A 23,748-nucleotide genomic window follows, 5' to 3' on the forward strand; every position below is an offset into this window, starting at 1 on the left:
GTGTCCTGCCACCCTAAATCCTCGTCTGTCACCCACCCACCAGCCAGGTCGTGATTCCCACTGCATTTGGGCCATAGACTAACCATCCTTCTGAAAATGAGGACTGGGAGCCAATATCTAGGCCTCAAATAGCACCAACAGGCAAGCTTGCAGCTTGCCATTAGCCCCTAATTCACTGATACCATTCACCTGTAAAATCCTCTGCATATGGTACAGTACATTTTTTTCAACAGGTACAGGAAATGACACTTCAAAAGTATTTTATTAGGTGTAAAGCCCTTTGGGAAGTTCTGAAGTTGTGAAAGGTGCTATAAAAATGCACATTTTTTCTTTTGATGACAAGAAATCTCTGAATGCCTCTAATAAGCATCAAGTATTGAAATCACAAAGTACAAATTATCCAGCAGGATAGAACTCCTTATTCTTTGATGTTACTCACTTATTCTGGAGATAATTCTAAAACTACAAAATCCAACAAGGGATCATTTTTAACCTAAAAATGCACCTAGAATAGCATTTTATGTAATTGTGCACATACATCCCCTTCTATGATATCTCATCAGCTTTTTGCTTTGTGTGAAAGCTAACAACCAGCAACAAAAACCTCTTTTTTTTTTACTATGAATGATTTCAAACTCTTTGACATATTTAATCCATTGAAACAGAAAGTCAGGAATTGGATGCATTAATATTAGCCCTGACCCGGGACCACCTGAGAGTGAACATGTGTTCAGAGCTATTGGCTGATAATTGTGAGCTCTTATGTTTGCATAAAATGCTATACTACGTATATTTAACAAAACATAACATACCTTTGCTTTTGCAGCCTGGCTTCTCCAAGCATTATCTGATAATGTGAACAAATAAGTAAACAAATTAGTTAAAGTAATCTGGACCAATCAGGTATATATACTCAACTCTGTGGCAATAGTCTATTCTGTCTACAATGAAATATAGGGCTAAAAAGTGGTCTGCACCATTACTCAGGTGCTGCGGTTGGTTCTGCGATCTGCCTGTCCCAGTTCTGGTGGAGGTAGGCTGCATGCAAATTTGGTGCTGCCACCTTATTTACCTGAGGGTGGCGTAGGGCTGAGCATCTGCCACTGTCACTGTCACTGTCAGGGAGCCCAGCAGCACGTGCTAATAGCAAGTGGTGCATCCATCCTTCTGTTCTTAAACAGAGTCTGTCCCTCTTAAAGGGAAGCTGCATGGAAGTACGGGAGGCTGCTACTGAATACTGTTGCTGCAATTGTAAACAAGGAAAATGGAACACTTGGCAGAGGGTCATGGAAGCAGTGCTGGAGGCTGAGTGGTGGACATGAACAGGAGGAGACACATGATTCAATGGGGGGCCAGGAAGCCCTCAAAGACTACCCTCAGAAGGTATTGGGGGCAGGTGGCCAGGGAGCTCAGCTCCCAGAGCCTGGATCCGAGGACCTGGCATCAGTGTCACAAGAAAACTAAAAGCCTCACGCTGGTGGTCAATATCAGTGATTGCATCTTCGCATGACATCTCCTACCAACCGTTCTAAGAGCCTTTCACGCCGCTCAATGCACCACACCTCTATCACTCACCCAGCAGCACTCTCTGACATTCAGGAATCATGTTATGCTCCCCCTCACCCTTACACACCTATCAATGCTACCAGCCTCACTGCCTCCACATACCTCCAGCTATTCAGCTATAAAATGCACATTATCCAAACAGAGTGCAACACAATCACTGATATTCTTTCTCTCTCTAGCAGGACAAACACACAGTAGAGAGGAGCAGAGCCGGCAGGGGACAAGGATGCCTGCTTATCTTAAACCCTATGGAGGAGATGGTTCTCTGCTTCATGGGGCTGGCTGCAACAGAGCCCGTGGCGTACGATGTCACTGACAACATGATGACAGTATGTTCCAAACTTATGCCCCTTCTCACCTCTCAGCTCACCCTCATCCTGTTATCTGGCATGATGAGCAAGCTGCAGATGGTGTCAACATGGACCTCTTGCTTTCTACCCAACCCCCTTTCCCTCAGCCCAACCTTCCCCTTCTGGTTTTCGGCTTTCAGACACCCAAGAACTGCCACCTGCCCACCCCAAGGAATAAGAGAGCAACAGCTTAGCACAGCAGCACTGATGAAGAGGCCCCATCACTTGATCTGACATCAGCATCCCCCAGCTCAGATACTGGATCGGCACGTACCTTAAAGGGTGGGAGAGAGTTGTAATCTGCACATGGTGAGCCACTGGGCATAAGTGAGCTGCAGCCATGCCAAGAGGAAAGGATGGTTTGTATGCCAACTCATCAGAGGGCAAGATGGCAGATGAGTACTACTTCAGAGAACTCAGGTGAGGATCTCGAAACGGGTGACATACAGCAGGACATTGATGGGCATGCTCACCAGGATGCTGGGGACATTGACTGGCCTGCCAGACAGCCTTCTGTCACTATTAAGAAGCATGGAGGAGTCAGGCTCCAACTTGGCAGTGGGTATTGCACAGAGCTTGCCCTCTCTCCAGCCTCTGCTCCATTTCCGTCCTCATGCAGATCCTGAGGTATTGCCACTGTTGCTGCCTTTGTATGGAAAGGTCACCTACTCCTCTGCCCTCCCTGTGAGGATGCAGCAACGCTCCCTGCCAATTCCAGGAATTCACCATAACACATCCAAAAATACTCCAGAGTACTTCCAGAGGCTTTGCAATAGCAGAGGTTATTCAAAAGTAAATTTAATGCTGGGCCCCTCTTGCAACTGAATGCTTGATCTTTGGTGAGTGACAAGTGAATTCATTGAATGGACCTGTGTGGTCGAAATTTGGCATTTGGCCATCACATCAGCTGTGAATTCAGAAGCTTCTGGTGCACGCAAGGGACACCCACAGGAGTGATCTTCTCAAGGTGGTATATCACATGTACGGCGCCGGAAGCGGCTGGCGGTGCAACACCCAACCCTAGGAGGGTGATGGGCTTTCAAAGTGCCGTCTCCAGCTGTGCTGCAGATCCTAATTCCGCACACATGCTTTTCGGAGTTAGCAAAATAAAGGTTGAAGGTCAAAAGGCAACAGTTTTAGTTGAAGACAAATAGTTCCCCGATGGCACAGCAAATGCATTCAGTGAACAGCTGAACCAAACAGACCATGAGGGTCCCAAATTAGAGAAAGGAAAACCATTCCCTATCCTGACTGCTGTCAAGTTACCTTTGCAGGAAGTGTAATTGCATGGACATGGAGTGAGAATAAAGAGGGTTGTGATGCTCTCTCTACCCCAGTTGAATACCTGCTACTACTCACCATCAAGCCTCGTGCATGAATGAAGCCTTAAATATAGCAGAGCGGAGCACAGTAACGTCACCAAAATGAAGTGATAAATTATTAAAAAATAATCCTAGGTGATTTTATTCCTGCATATATGGTTGCAAAAACCTAACTGTATTGCGCAGGCAAACTAATCAATAAGAATAAGAATAAATTGGAATTAGATTGGGCAGCTATTTTTTTCGGCCGGCACAGACACAACGGGCTGAATGGCCTTATTCTGTGCTGAAATTTTTCTATGGTTCTAATGTTCAGATCGGCTGGTGTCAGAAAGGGTAGAGCTAAAAGATTAGATAACTGCATTATCTAGGAAAATGTTTTGATCTTCACATTTGTAGAGGCCTATATTGTAATTAATCAATAAGTGCAAAAAGACATTTACCAGCCTCATTTTACACACAAGTCCAGAAACTGTGAGATTCCTCGGGTAACAAGGGACATAGCATGGGTAATTACAGATGGGATTCTGAGCAGCTGAATCAAGTCACTTTTGAACAGATAAATCAAATGGCTCACGCACCTGAATGTTCAAGCATGTGAGCCCTTCCACATCTCAGCCATTGTTTCTTCCAGAATATTACTGCCGCAGTGATGAGTACTGCTAGTACGACTATAGGTATAATGATAACCTCTGGGTATATGCACTTTGCATTACTTGTTTTTGTTCCTGCCATAGTCTCAATCATCCCTAATGCATGACAACTGAGGAAAAATGCAGAACAATTAATTAACACAAACATTCATCAATAATTTTGTAACGCATACTAATTAAGTAATCCCCTATTGAACTCTCATCATAAACATACTGGAGTATTAGCTCGATCCCCTATTACAGTAGTTCTGAAACTAGCGCCCACGGACCCCTGGGGCTGGACAGCATGGGCCGCCATTCAGGGTGCCGTGGTCAACTGTAAGTTAGTGAACGGTGGACAGAGACATGCTATGTTCCCCCCAAGCTCCTGTTCTGCCCCTGCTCCAACTGTGCTCCTGTTCTCTCTAGATTCCTGCTCTCTCTGTGCTCCTGCTCCCCCTCACCCCCCAAGGTTCCTGCTTTCTCAGTACTCAGCTCTCCCCCTCTCTCTGTGCTCTGCTCTCCAGTGCTCCTGCTCTTCCCCTGCTCCCCTACTATTTTCTCCATGCTCTGCTCTCTCCAGGCTCTCGTGCTCTCTCCAGGCCAAGGGTGGACTCTTCAGTGAGAAGTAGGCACACCGATCTCACTGGTATCTGTAAGTGACTGTCAATGAAAATAAGCAAAAGGTGGACATGCTTTGTGACAATATTTACCAGTACAGGAAGAAGTCAGTTTGCCAGACATGCTGAGCAGAAGGAGTCAAAGAGCAGGGATAATGGGCTAGCACTCTAATGGGCAGAACGTGTCCCACAAGGAGCCTCAACTATTCACTGTATTTATTAATGATTTATATGATGGAATAGAAAGCCACACATCAAATTTGCTGATGACAAAGATAGACAGCGTTGTAAGCAGTGTACAAAAACAAGAAATGCTGGATTCACTCAGCAGGTCTGGCAGCATCTGTGGAAAGAGAAGCAGAGTTAATGTTTCGGGTCAGTGACCCTTCTTCGGAAGTTCCGAAGAAGGGTCACTGACCCGAAACGTTAACTCTGCTTCTCTTTCCACAGATGCTGCCAGACCTGCTGAGTGAATCTAGCATTTCTTGTTTTTGTTTCAGATTTCCAGCATCCGCAGTATTTTGCTTTTATTGTAAGCAGTATAGATGGGAGCACAAAGTTACAAAGAGATATTAATAGATTAAGTGAATGAGAAAAATTGTGTCAAACAGATTTCAATGTAGGCAACTGAAAGGTCATCCACTTTGCTCCTAAAAAGAATAAAACAAGGTAGCTTGTAAATGGTGAAAAGCCAGAAACAATGGAGATCCAGAAGCTTGGGGGTTCAGGTACATAGATCAAAAAATCATTAAAATATCATGAACCGGTACAGAAAATAATCAAAAAGGCTAATGGAATGCTGGCCTTTATATCTAGATGACTGGAATACAAGGTGATAGAAGTCATGCTTCAGCTATACAAAGCCCTGGTAGTCAAAACCTGGGAGCACTGTGGGCAGTTCTGAGCACCTTAGAATGGATAGACTGGCCTTGGAGGGAGTGCACTGTAGGTAAACAAGAATGATTCCCGGACTTGAAGGGTTAAATTACAAATAACTCTCTCTGGACAAGTGCATTGTCTTTTACGACAACTATTACCACTCCCTTTGCCTTTTATTTCATGGCATCTTTGTCATTTAATCTCTCCTGCCCTCTACCCTATCACAGACCTTCCCTGCTGTTCTTCCTCCCTCTCCCCCCTTTCAACAGCATAAAACCCAACACATTTCTACCTTCCTTCAGTTCTGAAAAAGAGTCATATTTGACTCAGAGCCAACTCCATTCCTCTCTCCACAGATGCTGCCAGACCTGCTATGTATTTCCAGCACTTTGCTGTTATATCAGATTTCCAGCATCCTCAGTATTTTGCTTTTATTATAAAGGTAATGGTTCATATCGCTACCAACAACATAGGTAAAAAGAGGGATGATGGAAGGATGAAGAAGAGTGCAGCAAGAGCCAAGTCCGTGGCACCATGGGTGGTTCAGCTGCACAGGAGGGGAGGAAGAAGAGTTGAAGGGCGATAGTGATAGGGGATTCGTTAGTTAGAGGAAATATTTTGCACCCAGAGGGTGGTGGAGGTTTGGAATTCACTGACTGAAAGGTTAGTTGAGGCAGAAACCCTCAACTCATTCAAAAGGAAACTGGATATGCACCTCAAGTGCCATAATCTGCAAGCGTGACAGTAGGATGGTATGTTGCCTCCCCAGTGCCAGGGTCATGGATGTCACAGAGCGGCTGCAGGATATTCTTCTTGGGGGAAGGTGAACAGCCAGAGGTCGTGGTCCACATTGGTACCAATGACATAGGAAAGAAGAGGGTTGAGGTCCCGAAAGCAAAGTTTAAGGTGTTAGGAAAGAAATTAAAAAGCAGGACCTCAAAAGCAGAAATCAGAATCATAGAAAGTCTAAGGCACAGTGAGAGGCCACTTGGCCCATCGTTTCTGTGGTGGCTGAAAAACAATCCGCCCATTCTAATCTCACCTTCCAGCATTTGGTCCATAGCCCTCAAGATTATGGCACTTGAGGTGCATATCCAGTCTCCTTTTGAATGAGTTGAGGGTTTCTGCCTCAAACCCCCACCACCCTCTGGGTGAAAAAATCTTTCCTCATCTCCCCTCTAAGTTTTCTACCAATCACTTTAAATCTATGCCCCCTAGTCACTGACCTCTCTGCTGAGGTAAATAGGCCCTTCACATCTACTCTATCCAGGCCCCTCAAAATATTGTACATTTCAATCAGATCTCCCCTCAGCCTTCTCTGTTCCAAGGAGAACAACCCCAGCCTATTCAGTCTTTCCTCATAGCTGCATTTTTCCAGTCCTGGCAACATGTAAATCTCCTCTGTAGCCTCTCTACTGCAATTACATCTTTTCTGTAATGAGGTGACCAGAACTGCACACAATACTCAAGTTGTGGCCTAACCAATGAGTTATACAGTTCTAGCATAACCTCTAAAATAAAAGCAAAATACTGCGGATGCTGGAAATCTGAAACAAAAACAAGAAATGCTGGAGTCACTCAGTGACCCTAGGGTCACTGACCCGAAACATTAACTCTGCTTCTCTTTCCACAGATGCTGCCAGACCTGCTGAGTGACTCCAGCATTTCTTGTTTTTGTTTCTAGCATAACCTCCCTGCTCTTATACTCTATACCTCAGCTAATAAAGGAAAGGATTTCATATGCTTTCTCAACCACTTTATCGGCCTGTCCTGCTACCTTCAGAGATCTGTGGATATTCACTTCAAGGTCCCTCACTTCCTCTACACCTCTCAGTGTTTTTCCATTAATCGTGTATTCTTTTGCCTTTTTTGACCTCCCCAAATGCATCACCTCACACTTCTCCAGGTTGAATTCCATTTGCCTCTTCTCTGCCCATCTGACCAGACCATCAATATCTTCCTGCAGCTACAGCTATCCTCCTCGCTATCTACCACACGGCCAATCTTTGTGTTGTCTACAAACTTCTTGATCATGCCCCTACATTTATGTCCAAATCGTTAATATACACCACAAAAAGCAGGGGACCCAATACTGAGCCCTGCGGAATGCCACTGGAAACAGCTCTCCAGTTGCAAAAACACCTGTCAACAATTACCCTCTGTTTCCTGCCACTGAGCCAATTTTGTATCCACCTTGCTGCATTTCCCTTGATCCCATGGGATTTTATTTTTTTTTAACTAGTCCGCCCTGTGGCACCTTGTCAAAATCCTTGCTAAAATTCATGTAGACCACATCAACTGCACTACCCTCATCAATCTTATAGAATCATAGAGAGATTCAGCACCGAAACAGGCCCTTCGGCCCACCGAGTCCACGCCTACCATCAACCACCCATTTATACTAATCCTACATTAATCCCAATTTCCCTCTCCTAACCCCATCTTCCTTCAATTCTCCTACCACCTACCTACACTAGGGGCAATTTATAATGGCCAATTTACCTATCAACCCGCAAGTCTTTGGCATGTGGGAAGAAACCAGAGCACCCGGAGGAACCCACGCGGTCACAGGGAGAACTTCCAAACTCCACACAGGAAATACCCAGTACAGAACCCGGGCCGCTGGAGCTGTGAGGCTGCGGTGCTAACCACTGTGCCGCTCTTCTTTGTTACTTCGTCAAAAAAATTCGACCAAGTAGGTGAAACAAGATCTTCCCTTAACAAATCTATGCTGACTATCCTTGATTAACCTGTGCCTTTCTAAGTGACAATTTATCCTTTTTCTCAGAATAGATTCCAATAACTTACCAGCTACTGAGGTTAGACTGACTGGCCTGTAATTATTCGGTCTATCCCTCGCACCCTTTTTAAACAGAGGTACAACATTTGCAGTTCTCCAATCCTCTGGCATCACACCTGTATCCAGTGAGGACTGGAAAATGATGGTCAGACCTTCCACTATGTCCTCGCTTGCTTCTTTTGACAGCCTGGGATACATTTCATCCAGCCCTGGTGATTTATCAACTTTCAAGGATGCTAATCCCATTAAAACTTCCTCGCTCCATATGTTTATCACATCCAATACTTCACACCCATTTTCCATAACCAGAATATCTGCATCATCCCCCTCTTTTGTGAAGACAGACACAAAGTATTCATTAAGAACAATACCAACATCTTACATCCCTACACATAAGTTACCTTTTGGTCTTTTATGGGCCCTACTGTCTCCTTAGTTATCCTCTTACTCTTAATGTATTGATAAAACATCTATGGGTTCACCTTTATTTTGCTTGCCAGTATTCTTTCATGTCCTCTCTTTGCTTTCCTAATTTTCTTTTTGATTTCACCCCTCCACTTTCTGTACTCCTCTCGGCTTACTGTAGTATTGAGTTCTCGGTGTCAGATATAAGCTTTCCTTTTCTGCCTTATCTTATTCTGTAAGCTCCTTGACAGGATTCCTCCCAAGGCCACATGCTAGTGAGCACAGGAATATTAGAATTAAGCGATTTAACATGCGGCTGGAGAATTGGTGCAGGAGGGAGGGCATCAGATTTCTGAGGCATTGGGATCTGTTCTGGAGTGGATGGGACCAGAACAAGATGGACGGGTTGCACCTCAGCAGGACCAGAACTAACATCCTTGCAGGGAGATTTGCTAGTGCTGTTGGGGAGAGTTTAAACTAAATTGTCGGGGGTTGGGAACCTAAGAGGGAGCTCGGATTGGAGGGTAGCAAAACTGGTACAGGCAGTAGAGGAGTAGTAAGCAAAATTGAAAGGCAGATGAGACGAAGGCAAACATCAAATAGGATCGGAATGAAGAATAATGTTAATTCAAAGTTACGGACACTTTGTCTGACTGCACGCAGCATTTGCAACCAAGGTAGATGATTTGAAAGCACAAATAGAGGTAAATGGGTACGATTTAATTGCCATATTGGAAACTTGCTTACAGGGTGACCAGGACTAGGAACTGAATATTCAGGGATATTTGTCATTTAGGAGGGATCGGCGGAGGGGAAAATGAGGTGGGCTAGCACTATTAATAAGGGACGAGATCAGTATATACGTGAGAGAGGACTGAAGGAGCAAGATGTAGAATCAGTTTGAGTGGAGAAATAGCAAGGGGCAGCAAACATTGATGGGAGTTGTTTATCGGCATCAAACTGTAGTGGTAATGTTGGGCATGGTATAAATCAGGAAATTAGAGCTGCATGTAACATGAGTGATACAGTAATAATGGGCAACTTCAATTTACATATGGATTGGGTAAACCTAATTAGCACGAATGCTGTGGAGGATGAATTTCTGGAGTGTATACGAGATGGGTTTCTGGAGTAGCACGTTGAAGAACCAACTAGGGATTGGGCTATTTTAGATTTAGTATTATGCAATGAGAAAGGGCTCATTAATAACCTTGCTGTAAAGGAGCCATTAGGAAATAGTGACCACAATATGATAGAATTCTACATTAAGTTTGAAAGTGATATAGTTTATTCTGAAACGAGGGTCCTAAATCTGAACAAAGGAATCTATGAAGGTATGAGGGGCAAGTTGGCTCTGGTGGATTGGGAAAATACATTAAAAGATTTGACAGTAGACAGGCAATGGCTAGTATTTAAAGAAGTATTACATGGTCTACAACAAATATATATTCCTCTAAGTCACAAAAACCCAACAGGGAAGGTGAATCAACCGTGGCTAACAAAAGAAGTTAAGGATTGCATTAGGTCAAAGGAAGTGGCTTATAAAGTTGCCAAAAAAAAGTGGTAAGACAGAGGATTGGGAGCAATTTAGAGCCCAACAAAGGAAGACCAAGAAACAGATAAAGAAAGGGAAAAGCGATTATGAAGCTAAGCTAGCTAGAAACATAACAGCGGACTGTAAAAGCTTCTTTAGGTATGTGAAAAGGAAACTATTAACAAGGACGAATGTGGGTCTATTGCAGGTGGAGACAGCAGAGTTTGTGGTGGAGAATGAGGAAATGGCAGAGAGACTAAACAATTACTTTGTGTCTGTTTTCATGGAGGAAGACACAGAAAATCACCCAGTAATACTAAGGAACCAAGGGACTTGTAAAAATGAGGAACTGAAAGTAATTAGTATCAATAAAGAGGTAGTACTCAAAAAATTAATTGGTTTGAAAGATGATAAATTCCATGGACCAGATGAGCTACATCCCAGAGTACTGAAGGAGGAGGCTATAGAGATAGTAGATGCATTGGTGGTTATCTTTCAAAATTCTATAGATTCTGGAAAAGTTCCTGCAGACTGGAAAGTAGCAAATGTAACCCCACTATTTAAGAAGGGAGTGAGAGAGAAAACAGAGAACTACAGACCTGTTAATTTGATGTCAGTAGTAGGGAAAATGATACGATGGGGTAGAGTCAATATGGATTTGTGAAAGGGAAATCAGGTTTGACAAACCTGTTAAGAGTTTTTTGAGAATGTTACTTGTAGCATAGATACAGGAGAGTCAGTGGATGTGGTGTATTTGGATTTTCAGAAGGCTTTTGATAAGGTCCCACACAGGAGGTTAGTAAACAAAATTAGAACACATGGGATTGGAGATAATATACTGCAATGGATTGAGAATTGGTTAATGGACAGAAAGCAGAGAGTAGGAATAAATGGGCCATTCTCGGGATGGCAGACTGTTACTAGTGGGGTACCGCAAGGATCAGTGCTGGGGCCAGAGCTGCTCACAACCTATATAAATGATTTGGATATGGGGACCAATTGTGACATTTCCAAATTTGCGGATGACACAAAACTAGGAGAGAATGTAAGTTGTGAGGAGGATGCAAGGAGGCTTCAAGGGGATTTGGACAGGCTAAGTGAATGGGCAAGAACATGGCAGATAGAATATAATGTGAATAAGTGTGAAGTGATCCACTTTGATAGAAAAAACAGAAAGCCAGAGTATTTCTTAAATGGTGAGAGGTTGGGAAGTGTTGATGTCCAAAGAGACCTGGGTGTCCTTGTCCATGAGTCACTCAAAGCTAGTACGCAGGTGCAGCAAGCAATTAAGAAGGCAACTGGTATGCTGGCCTTCATTGCAACGGGATTTGAGTACAGGAGTAAAGATGTATTGATTCAATTGTATAAAGCCTTGGTGAGACTGTACCTGAAGTATTGTGAACAGTTTTGGTCTCCTTATCTAAGGAAGGATATATTTGCCATAGAGGGAGTGGAACAGAGGTTCACCAGACTAATCCCTGGGATGGTGGGATTGTCTTATGAGGAGAGACTGAGGAAACTGGGCCTGTATTCTCTACAGTTTCAAAAAATGAGAGGTGAACTCATTGACACCTACAAAATACTTAAAGGGAGAGACATGGTAGATGCAGGTAAAATGTTTCCCCTGGTTGACGAATCTAGAACTAGGGGTCACAAATTCAAAATAAGGTAGAAGCCACTTAGGACAGAGATGAGGAGAAATTTCTTTACTCAGAGGGTTGTGAATCTTTGGAATTCTCTATCCCAGAGGACTGTGGAAGCTCAGCCATTGAGTATGTTTAAAGCGGAGATTGACATTTCTAAATACCAATGACATAAAGGGATATGGGGATAGTGTGGGAAAAAAGCATTGAAGTGGATGATCAGCCATGATCATATTGAATGGCGGAGCAGGCTCGATGGGCTGAATAGCTTACTCTTGCTCCAATGTTCCTATTCTATGAATACTAATTTCCATACACTTATTTCAAATTAAGTCCTACCTGCTAGATTAAGTTAGTGGTGAATGGTATTCCTATGCCACCAAATTCATGTTCATTTAAAGGTGGTGTACACCAGTCGGTTTTGTGCAGCTGTCTCTGAGGTCAGCGGTTTCATGTCTTGCACTCATCAGCACAAGGAAGGCCAACACTGGAATGGATGTTTGGGTCCAGGCTCGGCACCAACAAGGGTGATCCTTCTCAGGTGATGGTAGGGAAGGCATGGGGGGCTGCATGGAGGTGGAGGGGAGGTTACTCGGGTAGGACAGGGTGGGGTCTCAGATGGGTGGAGGAGCAGACGAGTAAGGATGGCAGCATTCAAGGTGTGTAGTGGTTGTTATTGACGCTGAGGCTGGATCTGGGTGGTTGCAGGGGGTGGTGGGTCGATGTGTGCATGACAGTAAACAGATGGTCATGAGGGGCGTAAAGGGAGGGATGAGTGCTGTCTATATCGGGCTCCAGTGGAGCAAAATCAGGGTACTGGCTGGCAGAAGGAAAGGTCACAAGCAAAAAAAAATTATGAGGAGGAGGTGGTGCTTGAAAACTGAAAATGAGGGTAAACCAAGTCCAAATTAGAGTAAGTTTATTCTGTGGCCGCGATCAGCATATGCTTCTGAAGGCTGCTGATCCTTGTGGCTGGCAACACAGAATGATTTATTGATGTGTGGCTCACAGAGTTCCACCAATGAAAGTTCGTCCCCACTGCATAATTGCACGAGACTCCTGTGACCATTGCTGCACCGTTAATTTGCATGTAAAATTGCGTGTGAAATGGGAAAAAGGACGGAAGCGGAAGTTACTCCAACGTCCGGTTCCGCTGTTGGAAATGCCACAGGACTCATAAAATTCCAGCCAATGTATCTGTAAACTTTTAGAAATTTCCAGTTTCAAAAATGTCTCCATTGTTTGGAAACATCACTTGGCTGTGAAATATTTTGACAGATTGGAAATTACATTGTATTAGGAAGGTAGAACTACCATGGAGGGCAGAGAGGATGTGAAAAGTGGGAATATTAAGAAGAAAGCAGGTAGAAGGGGAATGAAAGTAGTATAAAGGGTTCATTTGAATTGGGATCATGTAGAGTGTAATGTTCAATCTTGCTCCAAAGGCAGCATGGATAAAGTGATTACTTGGTGTAGCATTAAGGTACTAGCTATGCAAAGTTAAAGGTACAAAAGTAAACGCTAACTCTTTTTTTCTCTCCATAGATACTGCCTGACCTGCTGAGTATTTCCAGCATTTTCTGTTTTTATTTCAAAGTTGAAGGTTGCTAGTTTAATTCTTGGTTAATGCTAAGTCAATAAGGGCAACAGTTGGCCTGCTCCCTGAGTTTTAAGGAAGGGAATACTCACCCAGGTTTCTAGCTCCTGTCTTCAATTCAATGACTAGAGTTGAAAAATACGTACCTGTGGCCGGTGAATGAAAACAGGACTTGACTCAGTTTTAGTTTAGAAATACAGCACTGAAACAGGCCCTTCGGCCCACCGAGTCTGTGCCGACCATCAAACACCCATTTATACTAATCCTACACTAATCCCCTATTCCTACCAAACATCCCCACCTGTCCCTATATTTCCCTACCACCTACCTATACTAGCGGCAATTTATAATGGCCAATTTACCTACCAACCTGCAAGTCTTTTGGCTTGTGGGAGGAAACCGGAGCACCCGGAGAAAACCCACGCAGACACAGGGAGAACTTGCAAACTCCACACAGACAGTACCCAGAATTGAACCCGGGTCGCTGGAGCTGTGAGGCTGCGGTGCTAACCACTGTGCCACTGTGCCGCCCCATTTACTTAAATGACCCCATCTCCAGGATTTGAGATGAGATCACAATCAGAGTATAGAAGCAAGCAAAAATCTGGCTCTGCTGCACTTCCGGAGATGCAACAATTCCAGAGTTTACCTTAAACTATTACTTATTTAAAATTTTTGTTCAACAACTAGATTATACAGTAGTCATTTTCATAGATATCAAAACTCAAGTTATATTCCACATTGTATCCAAGGATAGCTTGTAGCCCTCCCACACTACTTCAACTAATTTCATCTGCAAAGCCTTCTAACAATCCCTGCACAATAAAACATGTCGATGGTCCATTGATGCTCTCTGTTGGAGCTATCCTGATTAAATTATTTCACTGATTAACACTGCAATGATATATGCAAATTAAATTTCAACAGTTGGTGAGTGTTAGCCCAGATGCATATGTGTTAATAACTCTGTGGTCCCTTTTTTGTGTATACACTGCACACATACTTCATACAAAGTAAAAAGAATCATACATGCCAAACTAGAACGCTAACACTCCTTGGATAGCTTAAAAAAGCTGATAACTTGAAAAACAACCCGAGAATACATCTTTGACTGAGGCCAATGATTTACAGTGACTGAGTGAAATTCTATTTTCGTTACTTGAGATTCCAGGATTTGTTTTACCAATTTGCATTCCACAATTTGATCAACTGTCTTTGTGAAATCCCATATTAGCCTTGGTTGTACATTTAAATTAGCAGTGGGACATGAAAGTTGTCAGAACTTGAGCTGCACTGTTCCATCACTCGTATAAAAAGTTCTTTTTTTTTTGCAATATCACGTTTAAAAACTTCTGGAAGGGGATGCAAAACTTAGTAAGCTTGAATTTTTTTTCGGGGTCAGATAGCAAAGAACAGTCTGGGGTGACTGACTGCACACTTGGGAATACTAGATAGATGAACCATTTATGCATTATTTTGCTGGCACTCCCATAGTATTGAGTCTTATTCAAAAACTATACACTGGGGAAGACATAACCGGAGCCCAGCTTGCTAAAATTATGGCAGTCTTTGTCAGTTTATCCAATAAGCTGAAATTCAGTGTCTTCAGCAGAGGGAAAGGGGGAAAAAAATGAAACAAGAAACTGAAATTCATGTAACATGAAAGATTGATTCAATTAGATTAGAAAGACCTGAAATATAATTTTTTTTTACAACAAATTCACTTTTAAAAACATTTAAAAATGACAGTCAATTACACAGTAATCAATTGATATTAAAATTTATTCTGGATTATTTTTGAAGTACTCACTTAGTAATTCCCGTGCATACTTGTGAAATTGAATGCTTATCTGAAAATGTTCCATCAGGACACTCCTCACAGACAACATCTGATGTCATATTTTCTGAAAGTAGGTGTAGCAATGTTACAAGTTTCAGAAAAATCAAGTAATTTTATATTTTCAACAAGTTTGCACCAGTGAGATGTGTGAATGAAGTTCACAACTGTCAATATGGGGGAGATTTTAACTTGGAGCTGGTATGCAATAGGAAACGTCTCTGGTGAGTTCATTTACCTCCCAGAACCATCAGCAGACCTTCAGTGACATTAGCCCACAGACCTCACCTAAATGCCATGGGCTCACTTCCCACCCTAAGATCAGGCAGCCCTAAGCCACCCGCTGGCTTCTAGGTAGGTGACAGGGAGGGGATTTCGAGAGGGTCATGTGAGGAGTTGGGGGAGAGTCTGGGGCAGAGGAGGCTGCACTTTCTTTGTGTATCGAGTACTGTGGTTTGCAGTTGCATATTTTCCTTGCAAGCTGCATGTTACTTCCTGTGGTGCTCTGCTACTGCTCTCCTAATTGAAAGAGTAATGAGAAGCGACTCAGGCAACTAATGAGTAGGATTGGTTGCAGAGGCCCAAGACAGATCAGTGGACTTCATAAGCAGTGGCATGATTACTGACCACTTCCCTAAGCAGCCCAAGTGTCTTATGTTTATGTGTGTGCCAGTAATGCCCAAAAGCTAACTGGATCATAGCGTAGCCCAGAGGTCCAACAATAGGATCCCACTATGATCTGAGCTGAATATTGTCTTTTGAAGGCCTTAGATGTGCTTCTGTACTCTTTTCAAAGGCAACTGAAAGACATGGGGTTGGATTTTACCAGCCCTTTGGAGATGGACCAGGAGGCGGGAAGGCCGGTAATATGGCAGAGGAAGGCATCGGGAGGGGACCCTGACGTCTTCCCACCACCACAGGATATTAACAGCGGTGGGAACCTCAGTGGCATGTCTGCCCACCGGAAGGCCAATTGAGCCACTAAGTGCCCAATTAAGGGCCGTTTCCCACCCCTGTGGGCATTTTGCCGCATTGGGAAGGCCCGCCATGCATGGGGAGACGCGCAGGTAAATCCTGGAGGCCTCGCGATGGGTTCCCAGGGGAGATGGTGCCTCCTTTATGGCCGCTTTATGGCTCATGGATGGAGGGCCCCCGCCAGCAATGGCCACCCCAGTGGCTACGGCACTGCTGCTTGTAGGTGACTGCCCCCCATTTCCCAATCCCGATCGCCAGGGCCTCCCTGCCTGGCCCCAGCTCTTTAAAATAAACTTACCTTTTCTTCGAGGGTGCCTCGCCATGGAGACGTCCTCCCCTTCATTTTGCAGTCTTTAAGGAAGTAGTAGCAGGACATTTAGAAAGTCATAATGCAATCAGGCAGAGTCAACATGGTTTTATGTAAGGGAAATGGTGTTTGAAAAAATTATTAGAGTTCTTTGAGGATGTAACAAGCAGGGGGGTAAAGGGGAACCAGTAGATGTAGTGTATTTGGATTTCTGAAAGGCATTCGATAAGGAACCACATAACAGTTACTACACAAAATAAGAGCTCATGGTGTTGGGGGGTGATATATTAGCATGGATAAAGGATTGGTTAACTAACAGGGAGTAGGGATAAATGAGTCATTTTCAGGATGGCAAACTGTAACTAGTGGAGTGCCACAGGGATCAGTGCTGGGGCCTCAACTGTTTATTACCTATGTTAATGACTTGGATGAAGAGACCAAGTGTATTGTAGCTAAATTTGTAGATAATACAAAGATAGGTAGGAAAGCAAGTTGTGAAGAGGACACAGAGTGTCTGCAAAAAGATATAGATAGGTTAAGTGAGTGGGAAAAAATTTGCCAGATGGAGTATAATGTGGAAAAATGTGAGGTTGTCCACTTTGGAGGGAAGAATAGAAAAGATGAAGATTATTTAAAGGCTGCGTTTACTGACAACACAACCCACTGGCAGGGGAGACGCCACTGAAAGACGCCCTTTGGTCTGCCCAAAACTTGCTGGTCTTCCAGCGCAAAGAGTTGTCCGCCACCGAATGTTGCAGACTGGCACATTCCAAGGTCCAGGACTACGTGCTGAGGGACGCACTAAAGCTTGGGGCAGCCGCAGCAAAGACTCAATGGGGAAAGACCACAGTGTAAGGTCCCCCCACCAAGCTGGACTGAGGGGCTGGATCCATGGGAAACCCCTCGAACTGTATCGTTAATATTCTCAATTGCTGTAAATGTAAAACTGTAATTGACATGACAATTGTGAAACGGAAGGGTTGTGAAGAAACTCATGACAGTATTGAAGGAAAATGATCTCCTTGCAATGTTTGTATTTTTTGGTGCTGTTTTGAATGTTTGGCAATGTAATTTTTACAGATTTTTATGAATAAAGTATATTTTGGAAAAAAAAAACAACCCACTGGCAGGGGAGAAACCATGATCAGTGGCCTTTGATCCTGTCCTGGGTATTTTCTGGAGCAAAATGGCTATAACCAATTCTAGAGCTTCAGGCCAGGGAGTACGCAACACCATTCGGGTGGTTGTGAGGGATAAGGAAGGGGGTGCACCGGTCGACCATACCTTCTTCATCAAGAGAATCCTCATTGATTGCTGCGGATTCCAAGCTACAGATATCGTCTGCCTGCAGGACTTCCCCAACAGTGGATATTTCGACGTGACGTTTAAGGTGGTGGCGGATGCATCAAGTTCCTGAAGGTGTTCAAGGAGAAGGGAAACCAGTGGCCGCTGTCCATTCTCACAGTGGAGCCGCTCTTCACGCTGCCGTCACAACGTGACCGGGTGGTGTCTATTCATCTCTACAACCCCCATGTTCCTGTCATGGATGTACTCACCTTCCTAGCCAGGTCCGTTGAGGTGGCCGGCAGCAGCACTGATGTCAAGGACCCGGTTGGGATTTGGACAAGTAAGCGGCAGGTCAAGGTGACCTTGAAGGTCGATGCTAATGGAGCCATCATCCACCCTCCCTCCAGCTTCGCTATCGGGGGAGTCGAGGCTTCTTAGTCTATGTGGGGCAGCCCAGAGTTTGTCGCGCCTGTGGCAAATCTGGTCACGTGGCAGCTAACTGCAGCACAGTCGTCTGCAAGAACTGCAAGAAGGAAGGCCATCAGACCAAGGACTGTAAGCAGAGTAAGTGTTGCAACCTGTGCAGTGAGGCAGGCCACCTCTACAAAACCTGCCCCAAACGTTGCCTCAGCTATGCTCAGGCGTCAAGGTCCAAGGAAAGGCCGGGAGAAGGAACAACAAATGCGTCTGGTGCTGGGAAGGAGACAAGCAACCCTCTCCGCAGTGAGGAAAGCCTACCTGAGAAGGAGAAGGGGAGGCAGCTGAAACCAGCGACCCAACACCTACTCTGCACCCAGAAACCCCTCCTCCACAGACAGAATCAACAGAGGAGGAGGCAGCAGATGGACAAACAGGTCAGTGGCAAGTGGTACAAAGGAAAACCACAAAGGGAAAAACCTCCAAAAACGGAACAGACAACCACCCAAACCAGTGGCAAGAGGAGGTTACCGTCTGAGACAGACTACAGCAACTCCTCTTCACTGGACGAGGATGTGTCGGAACGACGGCACCTGCAAAAGAAGTGGCAGAACTCAAGGGAATTGGAAGGTGAAGCCCCCCAGCCCCCCAGCCCCCCGGGCACTGAAAGTTGTGATGGGCCCAGCGCGCCCCAAACCCAAGGCGCCAAACCTAGCGACATGCCCAGCGCATCCCAGCTCCGGGACACCGAGAGCAACGACACGTCTGGCACACTCCAGCTCCAGGAAGCTGGGAGCATGATATTTTCGAGGAGGAAACAACAGCAAAGGACAGCCCAATCCTTGCTGTCTACAAGAGGCCCCCGATGTCACCCCAGCGGAACAAACCCTGCATGAGAAACCAGGAGGGGTTTCTGAGTCCAACGAACGTGAAACAGCTTGTGTACACTATGGGTATGCAGGAACATCCCGAACGACTGGGACTAGCAAGGTCAAATGGTGTGGGAAGCAACAACTAACGTAAAAATGGGTATAAGGATTGCTTCCATTAATGTGCGTAGCATAAAATCCATTAAATTGCCAAGGTCAAAGCTGACCTACTGTTTCTGCAGGAGTGTGGAATCCCGCACCTCAGCACCTACAGGCAATGGTTGCGATGGTGGTCCCACGGGCCATCGATCTGGTCGGGGGAAATGATTCCATTCCTCCGGCCTGGGTATTCTGCTGTGGGGAGGTAATTTCACCATCTCCGAAGTTAAGGAGGTGGTGGGCGGTCGCCTCCTCGCAGTAGATGTAATGTACAACAATGCTCTGCTCCAGTTGATTAACGTGTACGCCCCGGTTCAATGCAGCAAGCGGCTGACCGTCTTCCAGCAGCTCCCAGTGCTGCTGGCGACGTCCAGGCCGGTCATCCTAGGCGGTGACTTCAACTGCATCATCGATGCAGCTGGACGATCCGGCAGTGACGACAGCAAACTGGATGCTATGTCCAGATTCCTAATAGAAACAGTAAAAGATGCCAAACTGCACAATGTCTTCAGCAAACCAGCAGATGGAGCGCAGCGTAGATACACCTGGTCAAGATCGGATGGGTCCTCCCGCTCCAGGATTGACTTCCTGTTTGTGTCCCGTGCTGTCACGGTCAGATCCACTGACGTCAAGCCGGTGTTTTTCTCCGACCATCGTCCCATACTGGCCAACTGTCACTTACAGGATGACCAGCCGGTTGGCAGGGGGACATGGAAGCTCAATGCTACACTGCTAACCCCAGAGAACGTTGAGGAACTCAAAAGGGATTACAAAGGTTGGAGAACCGTGAAACCCCCCTTTGAGTCTCCAGTTCACTGGTGAGAGGTGAGCAAGGAGAACATCAAGAGGTTCTTTATATTCAAAGGTGTTCAGAGGGCGAGAGAGAGACAGAGAGAAATGTCCCAACTCCAGAAAAGTATGCAAAATCTGCTCTGGCTGCAGTCGAAGGGGGTCGAGGCCAAGGAGGACCTCCATGAGGTGAAGAACCAGCAGGCCTCGCTCTTTGTCACGGAGGCCTCCAAGATCATCTTCCAGTCCAGAGTCCGCTCCATTGAGCTTGCGTTACTTCTTCCAAAAGGTACACACAGAGAGCTCTGTGATCAGCAGCCTGAAGGAGGAGGATGGCTCGGTAACGTCTTCGCAGTCCGACATACTAAGGATCAGCAAATCCTTTTATGCCGGCTGTATGACGCGAAGTACACAGACAGCAGAGCCTCCCAGTCCTTCCTGTCATCTATCACAGAGGTCTTAGATGACAGCATGAGGGAGAGACTGGACAAGGCGTTAACCCTGGACGAGCGGACAAAGGCTGTTAAGTCCTTCAAGACAAGTAAAACTCCCGGAAACGATGGCTTACTGGTTGAGTTGTATTCGGCCCTGTGGGACTGGGTCGGCCCGGACCTGCTGAAAGTATACAAGAGTATGCTCCTGGCCGGCAGCATGTCAGAATCCATGAGGAAAGGCATCATCACCCTCATTTACAAGCGGAAGGGGGAGAGGGCAGAAATCAGAAATTGGCGGCCAATCTCACTGCTTAATGTTGACTGCAAGATTCTGTCCAAAGTCATAGCCAGTCGAGTCAAGTCTGCTCTGGAGTTGGTGATTCACCCTGACCAGACCTGCACTGTACCCGACAGGAAGATCTCTGATAGTCTCGCGCTACTCAGGGATATGATCGCCTATGTACGGGACAGGAGGGTGGACACCTGCCTCATCAGCCTGCGCCAGGAAAAGGCTTTTGAGAGGATATCGCACACCTACATGATGGACGTGCTTTCCAAAATGGGGTTTGGGGAGGGAATCGGCAATTGGATCAAACTGCTCTACACGAACATCAGTAGTGCAGTCTCAATCAATGGGTGGGAATCAGAAAGTTTCCTGATCCAATCTGGAGTCTGACAGGGCTGTCCTCTCACCCCTGTCTTGTTTGTTTGCTGTATTGAATCCATTGCTGAGTCCATTAGGAAGGATGCGAGCATACAAGGGGTGACAATCCCAGGCAGTGGAGGCACTCAGGTTAAAACCCCCCTGTAGATGGATGATGTCGCCGTCTTCTGCTCGGATCCACTGTCCGTTCGCAGACTGATGAGCATCTGCGACCAGTTCCAACTGGCCTCGGGAGCCAAAGTTAAGAGCGAGGCCATGTTCTTTGGAAACTGGGCTGCGATCTTTTGTCCCCTTCACCATCAGGTCAGACTACCTGTAGGTGCTGGGGATATGGTTCGAAAGAGCCGGGGCGTGCACCAAAACCTGGAAGGAGCAAGTAGCCAGGGTACACCATAAACTGAGCATGTGGGTGCAGCGATCTCTCGCCACTGTGGGTAAGAACCTGGTCATCAGACGCGAGGCGCTCACGTTGTTGCTGTACGTGGCACAGGTCTGGCCCATACCCCACTCCTGCACCGTGGTGGTCACCTGAGCCATTTTCCGCTTCATATGGGGATCCAAAATGGACCGGGTCCGGAGGGACACGATGTTCAAACCTCTTGATAAGGGCGGGAAAAATGTACCCAACGCCGTCCTCATCCTGATGACCACCTTCGTGTGCGGCTGCATCAAGCTGTGTGTGGATCCCCAGTACGCAAACTGCAAGTGTCACAACATGCTGAGGTTCTATCTGTCCCCGGTGTTGTGAAGGATGGGCCTGGTCACATTGCCGCGGAACGCTCCATCCAGTTGGACCGTGCTGTACCACCTATCCGTCGTGGAAAAGTTTCTGTGGAAAAACACCTTTGGCCACCAATCCATCAGGCAGTGGTCTGCACGGAATGTCCTCAAGGCCCTATGGGAAAAGGAGATGGTGGATCCTGTCGATGGTTCCCCGAGCAGATTGCCAAAGTCATTTGGCAGAATGCCTCATCACCAGAACTTTCAAACAAGCACCAAGATGTAGCTTGGCTAGTGGTGAGAAGAGCCCTCCCCGTCAGATCCTTCCTGCACGCCCGGAGTCTCACACCCTCCGCACACTGCCCTCGAGGTGGCTGTGGTGGGGAAGAGACGGTTGCCCACCTCCTTCTGGAATGTGTCTTTGCAAAGCAGGTGTGGAAAGAGATGCAGTGGTTTTTGTCGAGGTTCATCCCGAGTCACTCTGTAACACAGGAGTCTGTGCACTACAGGCTGTTCCCAGGGATGCACACTGAGAGAAACATCAACTGCTGCTGGAGGACCATCAATTCGGTGAAAGACGCCCTTTGGTCTGCCCGAAACCTGCTGGTCCTCCAGCGCAAAGAGTTGTCCACGACCGAATGTTGCAGACTGGCACATTCCAAGGTCCAGGACTACGTGCTGAGGGACGCACTAAAGCTTGGGGCAGCCGCGGCAAAGGCTCAATGGGGAAAGATCACTGTGTAAGGTCCCCCCACCAAGCTGAACTGAGGGGCTGGATCCATGAAAAACCCCTCGGGCTGTATCCAGAAAATATGGGTTTGCTGCAAAATGTACATGGCATGTAAAATGAAATAGAAGGGTTGTGAGGCAACTCACTCTTGTATTGAAGGAAACTGATCTCCTTTGCACTCTTTGTATTGTCGACTTGGTGTTGTTTTGAACTGTTTTGTAATGTATTTTTTCCAGATTTTTATGAATAAAGTATATTTTGGAAAAAAAACCACTAGGTGGTGCAGTACTTGCACATGCACAAATAAGAACATAAGAAATAAGAGCAGGAATAGATCATTCAGCCCCTCAAGCCAGCCCTGCCATTCAATAAGATCAAGGCTGATCTGTCCCAGGCCTCAACTCTTCTTTCAGGCCTGCTCCGCATAACCCTCAACTCCCCGAGATTTAAAAAATCTATCTACCTCCTCCTTAAATACATTTAGTGATCTGGCCTCCACAAGTCTCTGAGGCAGAGAATTCCAGACATTCACCACCCTCTGAGAGAAGAAATTCCTTCACATCTCAGTTTTAGAGGTGTGCCCCCTTATTCAGTAACTATGTCCCCTCGTTCGAGATTCCCCCACTAGTGGAAACATATTCTCAACATCTACCCTTTCAAGCCCCCTTAGAATCTTATATGCTTCAATAAGATCATCTCTCATTCTTCTAAACTCCAATGAGTAAAGGCCTAATCTGTTTAGCCGTTCTTGATAAGAGAACCCCTTCATCCCAGGAATAAGCCTAGTGAACCTTTTCTGAACTGCCTCCAATGCTAGTATATCCTCCCTTAAATACGGGGACCAAAACTGTACGCAGTACTCCAGGTGGCCTCACCAACATCCTGTACAGCCTCATGCACTGAAACGTCACTGTCTGTGACGTTTTAGGCAGCTGCCAGTAATGAAAATGGTGCTACTCAATTTATCACAAAAACAAAAACAAATGAAACCCAAATGCCCACAGTGGCTGCAATCACCGTCTCCATCCCACCCCCAACAGTACCCTGCTCCCTCCTGCCATTGCACTTCTCTTTGCCGCTGCCTCCCATGGCCATCTGCTCGCCACTTACTCCATACCTCGCCACTTCTGCCCCCTCGGCCACCCGCTCCCTGCTTCCCCACCCCCAGCCCCCACCTGTGGGCCACTTGCTCCCAGCCTTGCCGCTTCATCC

The 23,748-nt window shown here is 45.9% G+C and overlaps 1 protein-coding gene across 5 annotated transcripts in view; it reads right to left on the reverse strand.

The window, feature by feature from the left end:
• Positions 1–23,748, reverse strand: part of LOC137351978 (tumor necrosis factor receptor superfamily member 5-like) — a 94,237-nt gene that overhangs the window by 5,247 nt on the left and 65,242 nt on the right. For 3 of the 5 annotated variants that reach the window (XM_068016932.1, XM_068016930.1, XM_068016928.1), the window contains 2 exons: positions 15,159–15,252; positions 3,820–4,001 (listed from right to left, as the gene is read on the reverse strand). In XM_068016932.1, coding sequence (XP_067873033.1) covers positions 3,820–4,001; positions 15,159–15,252 — 276 coding nt within the window. Of the gene's footprint in view, positions 1–812; positions 848–3,819; positions 4,002–15,158; positions 15,253–23,748 lie in introns of all 5 variants that reach the window. The other 2 variants (XM_068016931.1, XM_068016929.1) reach the window with 1 other exon arrangement.

The sequence above is a fragment of the Heterodontus francisci genome, chromosome 37 (genome assembly GCF_036365525.1).
Source record: "Heterodontus francisci isolate sHetFra1 chromosome 37, sHetFra1.hap1, whole genome shotgun sequence".
Taxonomy (NCBI): domain Eukaryota; kingdom Metazoa; phylum Chordata; class Chondrichthyes; order Heterodontiformes; family Heterodontidae; genus Heterodontus; species Heterodontus francisci.